The sequence below is a fragment of the Vollenhovia emeryi genome, unplaced genomic scaffold (genome assembly GCF_000949405.1).
Source record: "Vollenhovia emeryi isolate VEMERY1.0 unplaced genomic scaffold, V.emery_V1.0 DF939146.1, whole genome shotgun sequence".
Taxonomy (NCBI): domain Eukaryota; kingdom Metazoa; phylum Arthropoda; class Insecta; order Hymenoptera; family Formicidae; genus Vollenhovia; species Vollenhovia emeryi.
Window position 1 is genome coordinate 1361297 of NW_011967220.1, and position 12902 is coordinate 1374198.

At 37.5% G+C, this 12902-nt stretch overlaps 1 protein-coding gene across 6 annotated transcripts in view; it reads right to left on the bottom strand.

Moving 5' to 3' along the window:
• Nucleotides 1-12902, bottom strand: part of LOC105566231 (disintegrin and metalloproteinase domain-containing protein 22) — a 39612-nt gene that overhangs the window by 11439 nt on the left and 15271 nt on the right. For 2 of the 6 annotated variants that reach the window (XM_012020078.1, XM_012020074.1), the window contains exons 3-19: nt 11736-11884; nt 11492-11548; nt 11281-11360; nt 11097-11166; nt 10492-10638; nt 9920-10120; nt 9500-9574; nt 9245-9417; nt 8754-8923; nt 8482-8645; nt 8196-8363; nt 7519-7823; nt 7177-7296; nt 6985-7066; nt 6778-6873; nt 6050-6206; nt 851-989 (exon numbers count right to left, since the gene is read on the bottom strand). In XM_012020078.1, the coding sequence (XP_011875468.1) occupies nt 851-989; nt 6050-6206; nt 6778-6873; nt 6985-7066; nt 7177-7296; nt 7519-7823; nt 8196-8363; nt 8482-8645; nt 8754-8923; nt 9245-9417; nt 9500-9574; nt 9920-10120; nt 10492-10638; nt 11097-11166; nt 11281-11360; nt 11492-11548; nt 11736-11884 (2353 nt within the window). Of the gene's footprint in view, nt 1-850; nt 990-3562; nt 3669-6049; nt 6207-6777; nt 6874-6984; nt 7067-7176; nt 7297-7518; nt 7824-8195; nt 8364-8481; nt 8646-8753; nt 8924-9244; nt 9418-9499; nt 9575-9919; nt 10124-10491; nt 10639-11096; nt 11167-11280; nt 11361-11491; nt 11549-11735; nt 11885-12902 lie in introns of all 6 variants that reach the window. The other 4 variants (XM_012020077.1, XM_012020075.1, XM_012020079.1 and 1 more) reach the window with 3 other exon arrangements.

The window sequence follows — 12902 nt, forward strand, 5'->3', positions numbered from 1 at the left end:
ACTGTGCTTAGGTGCAAGTAATATTTTGCATATTTAATTCCTCTTATCATTAGCAAAGGGAAGGAAAATTAAAATTACGATGGAAAAAAGTATCGGAGAGAAGTAGTAAAAAGATACAAAGTATAAGATATTGAAGTCTAATGGTATGAATATATGCATGTGCATATGTGTAAATGCGTAAAGAGGATTGCGGAAAGATCGTATGCTAGTAGCAAAATTTTATTCTTCGATGAATTTGTAATTAAATATTTTAGCAAGCGATTTAACCAAAACTTCTATTTGCAAATAGTCCTTGAATTAAATATTCCAGAAGAAAATTTACCAGATAAACACTATTTTTTCTACAAAATTTAATTTTCTAAAATATTTAAACTATTAGGCGTTATAATTTAGAACTTTAAAAATGATTTAAAGAACAAAAAATTATATTGATTGAAAAACTCGAGAGAGAAAGAGAGAGAGAGAGAAAAAAGATTGAGAGAGAGAAAGAAATATATAAATATTTTAAACTATTAATCTATTATCAAGTGAAGACGTAATTACATATTATATAATAAAATTAAACAAAAGCGAAAAAATTAAGTTAGATTTTAAGATTTTGTTGCACACTACTGTGAACATTAAAGCAACGTCGAGCAGCGAAATCAAATTGTTTGGTGAAGATAGACGCTGAATTACAAATTTCCCCGAAGAACAGCGTGCCACTCGTAATGTGCGTACACTCTTTCCATTCCTTACAGTATATAATACAAAAATAGAGAGAGTGAATGAGAAAAATGGATAGAGAAAAATAAAGAAGAGAAAAAAGGACATAGAAAAATTCTACTTGTGTATGTTTCTGCACACTAACCTGAGACAGAGGGAGAAGTTTTTATGTACTACGACTGACCTGTAGCAGAGAGCCATCAGAGCAAATACTACGAAAACACCCCCTACCACCGACATGAGCATACCAACTAAAAATACAGTGTTAGAGCCGTGGTAGTTCTCTGTATGCGTATTGTATGTATGTAATTCGTCGTCATCATCGTCATCATCATCATCATCATCATCATCATCGTCATCATCGTCATCACCGTCAGATGTGGCGGGCCGTCGTTTACGCCGTCATGAATGGATTATTATTTGTTCATTTTTTATTATTTTTTTTTGGTTTTGCGAAACGAGGATTTACACCATCGCAGTTTACGCAGTGCAGGAGGGTGGTTCGATTCGGTATTTTCGTATCCGAGCGTCCCACAGCATGCAGACAGACAGAGATGGCAGACAGAAACAGACAAGAAACAGAAAAGCCAATATCAGCACGTGAAGAGAGACATACACCCATATATGTATATTATTATATAGACAATTACAACTTATAGTATAGAGTGTTTATTCTTGAAGTAATATGCAACTGAAACTTTTCTTATATTAATAAGAATTGCAAGTAATAACACAGAATGATTAAAAAAAATTGAGTGCAATTTATTTCAAGGTATACGTAGAGTGTTATACTTTTTGCGGAATCATCATTCACATCATTCAAATCAGTATGATAAATATAAGAGAGTGAGATTTAAGTTGCAGCTTAGAATAAACATCCTGTGTAGCATTGTCGAATTACTAAACCTCGTAACTCAAAAAGTGCAGACGCATCATGTTCGGGTTTTTGTGGAATTCATTTGCCCGCGTGTCAGCAATAAAAAAAAAAGAAGTCTGCAGGAATTTGAAGCTACGAAGTCTCAGGACAATGACCCGACAAATTTTCAGAATCCTGATTCTCAGATCTGAAAGTCTATGTAACTTATTGTTAGTTATCAAAGACCTAAATCTCAAACGTTTAGAGATCCTATGAATAATCTGTATAGATTCATAGATCTGCAAGATTTCAAGAAACTATGTTCAACAGTTGAACATCCGGGGACGCAGAAATCTGCGGATCTCTCAATATCTGAAGATACGAAGATCCAAAGACGGCTGAATCCGCAGATTAAAAAATTCCGAGGATCGCATAATCCTAGAACCCTGCCCTCGTATTCTCTCTGGAAAAATGCAGTTCTGTTAACCCTTTCAGTTTTAAATATTTCTCTTTTTAATGATAACAATAATTAGCTATAAGCACGTTAAATAATGGGGAGTTATAAAATATATTTTGCCAACAACTGCCGAAAGGGTTAAACGCATCACTTAACTTATCGGAACGTCGATTTTTCATAAAGAATCTGTTTCGTCGACTCGAAAAAAAAATCGATTATTCCAATTTGCAAGTTTCCGTCAAGTTGCACATAGTTATTGGTAATTGACGATGTCCAATAAGTTCTTCGCTAATCACCTTCTTTCATGCTTTCATAGGGCATACAAGCAGCTGGCACATTGTATAGTTTCTCTGACATCGCTTTTTGAAGGATAACCAGAAATATATTTTATCATTATTTGACAGAGCTTGTTTGTAATGTTTGTCTAACGTCATTTATCTTTTTTTAATGTATTGTGTAATAACTTGAGGAAAATGTAAATTTACAGAGAGCTAAAACGTTAATTAATATTTTTAAGTTTTAACATTCATATTTATTTAAAATTTCTGTCCGTTTGCCTAAGAAGTTCTACTTTCTGAACGATTGTTTAACTCGTGGCTATATACTTGTTATCTATCTTGTCATCCCTCGAAATGCGATAATCACCAAAATGGAGATCTTCGCTCGAACAACATAGTCACGATCATAAATCACTATGCCATGAGCACATCCATAGCACACACCACATAGTGACAATATTGTTTATATATATATAAATATATAATATATATAAAAAAAGGGTGTATACATATATATTTATGTTCTCATGTATGCGAGCGATTCAGACACAAAACCGACTGCATTCAATCTTCATAGAAACGTTGTATTAATAAATACAGCTGCAAATAACATTGGAATCTCTCAGTGATCGATAACGGATACTTGAATTAATGATAAACACTGAAATGTTAATATGTAAAAAATTTAAGGATCCCAGGAATTAGCTATGCATTTTATTTCAATTATTTGAGATCTAACGCAACTTGGAGATTTGTGAAGCTTAGGATTATAGGAGCTGAACAATTTTGAATCCGTAGTAGGGCACCTTGCTCTTCCAAGGAACTCCTTAGCGAGGAATCGAGGATAGCGGGGTAATCTCGGCGAACCGAAAGCTGAAGCATGAAAAGTCTGAGGACGCAAGCGATCTAAACTACGAAGCACGTAACAGGATTCAAAAAGGGTTTCGAGGGATTAGCGGTTCTTGCAACTTATTTAGAAGTGCCAAAACGAGAAGAGCAGGTGAAGGCCGAAGATATATAAGAGACATCAACGTGTTAATAAGTTATTCGCGTGAGCTGAACGCAGCGAGCTTTGTTTTCTGCAACTCTCGCGTTTATACGTGTAATAGGTGAACACCGAGTAGAATAGGCTAAGAGTGATCGATATTATGATGGCCGCGTGCGATGCCTCCTCATCATCATCATCATCCAGCTAGCCACGAATTACGACGAAGACGAAGACGACAGGCCTTGATCGCGGGCGATCTGTTCTCGCTGTTACTGTACCTGTAGCAGCAAACAGCAATAAGTGCAAAAGAAAGGAAGACGCCCGTCACCACACCCACCAGGATTATTACCATGAATCCTGTAGAGAGTTTGTCTTTGGTGCCTCCTGAAACGATCAAGCATTTGTATCCCGCGCGTGCGGCGTGTACGTGTGGCCGTGGCTTGTTTGTGTACGTGAATGTGTGCGTCGCGTCGCATGGTAGTTGCGTCCTAATATGCAAATACATCGTCACTTTAATCGTAGAACTTTGTAACTCCAAGGATTCGAGAATCCCCCTTTTCTCACTGAAGAATTGACAATCTTGAGGGTACACCAGCTCAAAAGAGTTAGAAAGTTCTATAATTAGGACGGACTATCTTTAATATTATACATATCGTTTTTAACATTGCTATTAAAATAGTCATTAATTACTTAATCTGAGAAAGGGAGGTACAGAGAGGAGTGAAGAAAATAAGAGAGCATACGAATTTCATAATTTAACAAACCCAAGAACCTAAAGAACAAAGTAATATTACTATTTTTTGTTAAGTAACAAAGAGGCCTAAGAATGTTTCATTGTTTAAGGGATAAAAGCGGGGATGTCGCATTTGAAAGGACCGAGAAAATACTAAAAGGACGTTATAGGATATAAGAGGATCCTTCTTTCGCTTCTCTCGAAACGAAATCGAGCGCAGTTATCGCACAATATATGAGTTCGCATACGCATCCGGATTTTATGTGCACAGCTGATAGTATGACCCCAAAAAATCCTAATTCTGGCTTATCGCGAGCCTAAAGTCGATCGGGGGGCGATCGACTGGACCCATATTGCTAGAATTGAAAGTACAGTAGACTTCCTTCTTATCGGAAATGATATTATTTCCGGCCTAAACCGCTTCCCGCCAGTGAAAGGAACGGCTTATCTTTGACAGAATGTGAAATTGGTTTAGAAACGTCTCGACTCCAATCGGTATATCGATCTCCTCTATACGGATTTTATTTATTTCTGATTAAGCAAATAATTGTCCCGAATTTATTATTTCAAAATTGTAATTTAATTTACGTATCAATTGTTCTTTAACAAGTGCTTCACGCTCGCAGACAAAAATTGTGCGATCAAAAACATTACAAAAAAATTAAAATGTTAATTTAATCGGGAAAATAATGATAATTACAATTTTGTAATAATCGCTTTTTGAACGAATGTTACACTCGTTACATCATTGAATTAAGTTTTGATTAAGGAGGATGGTTGCTCAAATAAAAATGATAAAAATGAATTTAAATTTATAGAAAATATATATATATTAAAATGATAATATATATGTTAAAAATGATAAGAATTTTATAAAAATAAGTGCAAATAATTCTGTACATATTTACGAAGAATTTTGACAAATACTGAAATGACTTATCTACGTAGTTATCAAGAACATATATTATTTATCATACGTCATACAACATATAGTATTCATCAAAATTCTTCGTAAATATGTATAGAATTATCTGCACTTATTTTTATAAAATTCTTATCATTTTTAACATGCTTTCGAGAATTAAAATACAGATATCGCAACACTTGGCTATGTTGGCCATGTGCAATAGTATAACTTTAATAATTAATTATTCGACAACCATGCAGACAATCGTCTTGAACTTTCGCATAGAGGACAGATTCCTATAGACGAATATTTTCGATAAATTTGAATTCATTTTTATCATTTTTCTTTCAGCAACCACCCTCCTTAAGGATAACGATTTTACGGAAGTCTGCTATACTGAATGAGAATCAATAATTGTTAAATAACTTGATGTTAATTAATATTGGTAAGATGGTAAAATATGAAAGCAAACATTACGACTACTCAAGTATATTTTTATGAAGCTTAAATTCTACGATATGACTAATACGATTATTGAAGTTGTCTGCTACTCCTATTTATTCTCTTGTATCGCAATAATGTTATAAATAATAATTATTAAATAACGCGTTATATACCTATATCGAGAACTTAGTGCAAAAAGCAGCAGTAATAATATTTTTAATTTTACGTAAAGTGCATTTCAAATGTTGATAAAATTTTCGTATTATGCCGGCGTTTAAATTCTTACTCGAATTTTTACGTAAAAAATTAACGTTTAACCATATTTAAAGGCGTAATAATGTAAAAGTTCTCTACATGATCTAAATCGTACAGACGAGCTTTAGTTTGAATATTTACTGTCTTTTTGAAATGAGTCATCGATATAATAATGACTGTATAGCAGGACAGTTATATTTCAGATAGATAACCCTCCAGAAAGCATGTATGCAGTAAGCAATTGAATTTGAGTAATGAATAAAAGTGGTAGGGAAGTAGACGTCCGTGTACAACGCCTGCTGGAGGGTCCATTATAACGTTAAAAAAAAAGATCTGCAAGAACAACGGCGCATCAATTTCCCGCTTTTATCCTCTAATTAATAATTAGAAAGAGAAAAAAAATTGGTGTAAAGAGCCGTGGCTTACCGTAGGGGGTCTCTTTCTTTTCCAGTTTAGAATCAGATTTATGTACTACTTCAGGTGGGGGTGTCGTTGGCGGTGCCGTCGGGATAGATTGCTCTATGGAACAATCCGGTCCGCTCCAACCGGGATAGCAGTAGCACTTGTTGACGTTCGTACATACCTGCGAGAAAGCAGTCATTTTAGATAATGTTCCAGATGATATTCGAAATTTAACATAAATCATTAACGAATTATTTTACGCCAGTACATGATTAACCAAGGTATCGGACTGTGAAATGGAGGCAATTTGTTGTGAAGGCCAGGGCCCACTTGGGGCTGTAGAGCCGGCTATGATGATGATGAAACAGTACTAATAATGTCGAGAATCTAGTCGAAAGATAAACGCGAAAATGTCATCGTTTAGTACTGTTTATTGCGATAAATATTACCACATGCCTTAATGGTCGAATTGGTGAGACGCCCGCCTAGAGTGTAGGGAAGTCCAGGTTCAAACCCTGGCTGGGGTAATATTTTTTGCAATAAATTCGAATGCAATGCTTAGTTTATAATTAATTGTTTTGCACATAATTATTAAATTATCAAAGAAATCTTGGATATAGTTTCAATCGGATATAATGGCACTTTTGTCATTTATATGCATCATTTCGATTTCAGAATTATTATTTATCACTGCCGTTTATTAATCATAAGCACAAAATTGCTTTAGATTATTTGATATGAAATATACTTACGCCATTTCCCGAGCATTCTCTGTCGTCGTGATTGCTGGGACATTTTTCTTGATCGATGTGTGGAAACAAGCTCGTGCAGGTTTGATTCACACAAATCTAGAACGGCATTGATTCAGTAACTCAAAGGTCAAATCAACATTGTTTGAAGAGGTAAAACTACGCGTAGCAGTTTTCGTAAAAGTTAAAAAAGTGTGGCATAATAATTACCAAATTATCACCGCAGGATGTGCCGTCACGAACCAATCCCATTCCAGGTATATCGGATCCTTCTACTCTTCCAGTCGTGGCTCTTGCAAATCGGAATAATTGAGTTAGTATAACCAGATATTGTGTATGAAAATGCATAATATCCGACCCAGTTAAAAAGTAGCAACTCCGGCTTGATTGTCAAACACTTACTTGCATTCATACTCCTGATTCCTGATGGAAATTATAGTTCTGGTGTGTAAATCCTTCATTCCATCGATTACCGGCTGCTTGCTTCCTTGTTGGCATTGAAGGGAGCCGCAACGAACGTTTCTGAAAGAAAACGTTTTCTCATTTCGATCACCAAGTTGGTACCGCGTCTAAACATATCAATTTTTGGGACTATAAGAAATGAAGATAATAACTTGAAAGTTTATGTTGATATTAGTTTTTCTCATTTTTTTCTCGACTCAACACTGTACGTTTCTTCTTTCGTTCCCTATGCAATCTTGTACATTTTCATTTTCTCATCGCGCAACAAAAGCGATTACTCACTCAGCTTCGCATTTGATAAGATGACCGCTGGTGTCGGTGCCGCAATGGCCGTTGATGGATCCCTTGGAGTTAAATTGCTCGAAACATTCTTGATCGGCGGCGATTCCACCGTAACCCCACACTTGCTCGCACTGTAGATCCAGAGCGGGACAAACTCCGTTGAAGCAATGGCCAGCGTTATTTGAGCACAGGTTGCCGTTCTTCTTATAAACATCCGGCGGGCATTGGCCGGTGTCGCCGGAACACGTCTCCGGTAAATCGCACTCGTTCGTCGATTCGCGACACACGACACCGCGAGCACGAAGCTGCAGTTTTGTCAATATATTGGAAAATTTAGAATATATTTTAAAACACGGATGCGAAAAGTAAGCAAGAGGAAATTGTGCACCAGTAAAAGCAATTATCTGCTTCTTCGTAAATGTACATTCGCCACTTTTCGTACTGCTATATGTATTTAACAGCTTGCATTTCATGTAAACATTTTATAGTCACATTTTATTTAGTAATTTAAATTTTATAATTAATTTAATGTTTCTTATTTTCGTATTAAATACTTGAAAGTCCTTAAAGATGAGTTATGAAAGTACATTTCGACGTTATACGTAGGATGCTGCTCTCCGTACCGTATTACCTCCAAGGGATTGCAAGGACGTGAGGATCTCTTACTCTTATCTTACCTTGCAATCGCTGCAACAAGGACCGGTCGCGCATTCGGCCTCCGTCGTCAGCTTGCAGGTGATAGGATCGCAGCAGGGATCGTACTCCTTGCATTCCTCGATCGATCCGCAGTCGCATTGTTCCCCGTCGTCGATTACCCTGTTTCCGCATGATCTCCTAATCTCCAACTATAATCGAAAGCAGATCCAATCGATTATGGAAACGTTAATCGAGTTTGCTTCACGGTTTATTCGATTCCCTTCTAATTTGATCGAAGCGTTAATTGTGCGTATATTTTCGATCTACCTCGTTTGGTTTGTTAAAAAGGCAGATGCCGTGGCCGCTCTTTAAAGCTTCTATATAGTCGGTTTTGCTACATTCTGAAAACTTGTACGGCTGAACGTTTTCTAGGCCGACGATGGATTGAGCCATGATGCATCCGTGCCAATCGCGGCAGTTGCAATCGTTCCCTGAAATAGTTGATGAGAAATTTCATCACTCCCGTGTAACCATTTGTCTCCTATTTGTCAAATTGATTGACGCATCGAAAATGTGCCAAATAATTGCGTAATACTCACTTCCATCGTCGTGGCTCATGCCGATATTGTGGCCGATCATGTGAGCCATGGTACCAGCTAATAGATGAGGCTCGTAAGTGTTTAGATCGACGCTGATTCCTACGGATCTTTGGCTGCACACGGTCTCGGGTACAGCCACCCCTGATTCTCCACCTGAGAAAGTCTCACCCCTACCCCAGAATGTATCCAAACGTTAATTGCTTATTTAATAGCTTCATTTACGGTGCTTTCCATTTACCGACGCAAGTTGACACAAGTGTCATTTTAGTCTTGTTGCTCGTTGGATGTTGCGGGAGGACAGGCTGACGCGTGCGTCGACTTGTGTCGCTAAATGGACAGCACTGTTAGTTGCTGAATTTTTGCATCCTCAATTTATTTAGAAAATCAGTTGCGTTAAGTCAAGACGAAAGAATAAGCTGTCGCAGCGCTTGACCTTAAATCAATTTGATTGAGAGAAGAGGTAAAATTCGAAAGAGGAATAATGGACTCACGTGAGCAATTGGGTGGTATCCTGAGCAACTTGATACATTCTCCGCGTCGTATAATCGTTAAAGCTTAACAAGGCTTGATCAATGTCGATGCCGTTATCGATTTGCGCCTGGTTGCTGCCCTTCCAAGTTTCGATGTATACGACGGAGACTCTAGTATTTAATGTACGGAAATACTGCGGAGAAAACCCAATTTAATACATGCCAGCTGCCGAAAAATAAATTCACACGGATATTATTATACACAATCGAGCTTACCAAATCTGCGATATTAGCAACTTGGATGGCATCGTGAACAACCTCAGCTCTGGTACTACCGTTTCTTTTATCAAACTGTGCACAGACACAAAAGTACCATTTGAAAAATATCACGGGTACATTCAAAAACGTTCATTAAAATCGCAAGTATCAAAATGTATTTGCCATTAAAAATCTAAAAGTGTTCTAACAATAAAAGTAATAGAAAAAAAAACACGAACATTTTATAATTCGTTATTGTTACACGTGCAGCTTACATGTTAAAGACTAAATAAATAATGCGCGATGAAATAATCCATTGTCCAAAAGATTATTGTGCAATTTAAATTAAATTTCGTTTTACCAAGATTTATTGTCGTTTTATCGGTACAAATCTGTCACAATTAATTCACGCTTGAAGGGATATAATAATGTACGTACCATAGCCTTATCGATAACGATGGCAGTTTCGATGTATTTGGTTGCTTCACGGACGTCTCTTTTGTATCGATCGGAAGTGGTCTCTGATAGCCCGAAGATGTGCTTCTGCCGACGGTTCTTTACACGCCACTCAAGATTTCCCGAGTTAGCGCAGCCTTTGTTAACTTTTGTTCGGGCTTCAAATATAATGTGAGGATGTTTCTGCTAAAAGAGAGGCCTGCATATAGTTTATGTTCTCGCCAGCCGTCTTGCCGTCGCACCCATTCCCGACACTCGACATTCCATTTAATTATAGCGCAACCTAAACTTCCACGAAGTTATGTCTATCTGGCAATAAAATCAAGCCAAATTAGCCGACTCGAATTCAAAGCCTTTGATTCGAATTTAGCCGCATTATCTGACTGTTGTTTCGAGACGATGTGCGAGCTAGGCGCGTGGTTTGCCGCAGATTGGACTTCTTCCCGTGATAATTGATTCATAATTGCCGCCCGATATTTTTCAAATAGATTCATATGCGGCTATTACTCCACCACGCATTCTCATAATAAATAACGCGAAGAAGTATAACTGACCGACAAATCGCCGCCGTAGAATGGATGAATGACGAAAGTCTCGTTGCCTAAATGAATGACACCGCTGACACCGTTACACGTGTGGAAAGCAGCGCTAGCTCCCGGATAATCTCTCACAGTGCCGTGATAATAACAATGTTCTATCTCCTGCAAGAGAGATAATAACGCCATTATGAGTTTTATCGCTAAACTTGAGTCCACCACTTGATACTTAAGTCTCACGTGAGTGTTTTAGAGACTTTACTATTCACAATGCTGCTTCTGTACAGTAAATAATGTAACACGCTTGTACCTATTTATTATTGACATTTTTTTCCCTTTCACGATACTAAAATAGCTCTGCCATTACCCGATATCTAAAGAGTTACTTTTTTTTTATTTGCCTTGCCCTTTAGCATCAGGAGAGAGATACATAATGAGGCAGCTTATATTAAAAGCAGTCTGACCCGACTAAACTGGTTTTAACAAACCACAGAGCGAAATAATCAACTATGCGATACAATTATGTCTCTATGAACAAACCGTGAGTGTCGGTTTGCGTCATGTAAATACTTAAGTATCATTAGATTGTCGCACGTGAGATTGCATTTTGCGCGAAATTTTACCTGCTTAGACATTTGTTCCGCATCGCCGGCTAAAAAGTCTTTCTGTATAAGATTTGGAGCTAAAAGTTGCCTGCAACATAACAACGATGAATGTCAGTTTTTTTTTTATTGGATCTTTCGTACAATTCGCGTCTTTTATTTTCAAAGTTTTACACCAAGAAGAAAAATACACAGAGGTACTTACGTATTTAATTCTAAGTCTAGACGAAATTTGTGATTAAAGGCCTTGATCAGAAGAGACGTCCGGTGAAAGTGTCTCCCTGTCTGAAAATATCAACTTTGCGATTAATCTTTATCGCTACAATTATTTTAAGGTCAATTTTTCATTTCAAAATCTATACGTATTAATAATTGATTATCTCGAAAACGGTTTCTGCACTGCAAAGAAAACTTACTCTCATTCTGCCTCTAGGATTCTGATATCCTCCATCTCCGTAACCTCTTTGAGGAAACTGAATTGCAACAAAAAGACACAATATTAATTTTTTTTAAATTATTTTTATTGTCCCACAATTTTGTCCTATATTTAGTCGTCTGCTGTATCTATATTTTTACTTGCTCTTATTGATTTTATTCAGTTTAATAAACATATTCATGCGAAGACCATAGTTGGAAACAATGCAGGGTGTGAAAGTTTACCTTCGGTACGCCGACTTCTCTTGTGGATATCCCCATTTTCTCGTGATGCCGTAGCTGTACCGGATAGATGATCTGATAGTAATGACCACCAATATTTCGTATTAGCTCTTGGTTTTGTCGATATTCGTGTAGTAGTCGTTCGACCTCACCTGAAATCAATTTCCACGTTCAATCGAACGCCCTAATTTTACCCCCCGGTTCCCCACTCTTTCATCCATCCCTCTACGATCTCTAATTTCATCTCGAATGGACTTTGGGGCGATTCATTGCGCCGCACCGACGAAATTTCACGCTATTGCCATTAACCTACCCTCTCAACCATCGGCACCGAGATTTTAGTCCGTACGACTCAATAATAACAGCAATAATAAAGTAGTATAAAGTAGATTTTATTGTCCCATTTCTTTTGTATCCACGTATTAAACCTCTCAATCTTGATTGATTCGGCCTCGATTTCCCACATAAAAGAGTGACTTTTTCTCTCTCAGCTCTCAAGCCTCGCGCATGAAATTGACGATGCGTATATTTCTTGCAGCATTATAACACAGATAGATATATAAATTTATTTATTAGTTATTAAGCGTCATTATATTTTTTTATAAATAAAACAACGAGTTAATTTAAATAAAAAAATGTCCCCCCCTCGTCTCATCTGCAGATCTTTCCACGAGCAATTTATATTCCACGCTGACATTGCCTCGTAGAATTAATAGTTGAGAAATGGCAGTACACCTTGTGTGTTGGAAAATTGCCATTACCCAGATCGGCGATAGATATCGATCGTCCGAAGCTCCTCCAGGCTAATGCTGACTATTCCCCGCGTCTCGCGAATCGTCCCGCGTCCTTATTTCGACAAGTTTACGCGCGCGAGTCGCGAATTCAATTTCCATCTCCACTCTCCAAGCGTCGCCCAAACACGCCGAGATTGCTCGCCGATTAATTTACTCTTTTCGCCCCGCCCGTCATCCTCCTTCTCCCACCAATTGTTGCCGTCGCCGCAGAAATGTCACGTAAATTGCGATTAATTCGGCCGACGTCATTATGTTTCACATTGCAGTTACGCGCGTTGCAGCCGCGGTAACTTGCGACGGCTTCGATTTTCCCGTCAGAAAATTGCAACGTCTTTCCTCGCGGTTCGCGAAATTTTTGCAAATGCGCCCGCATAAT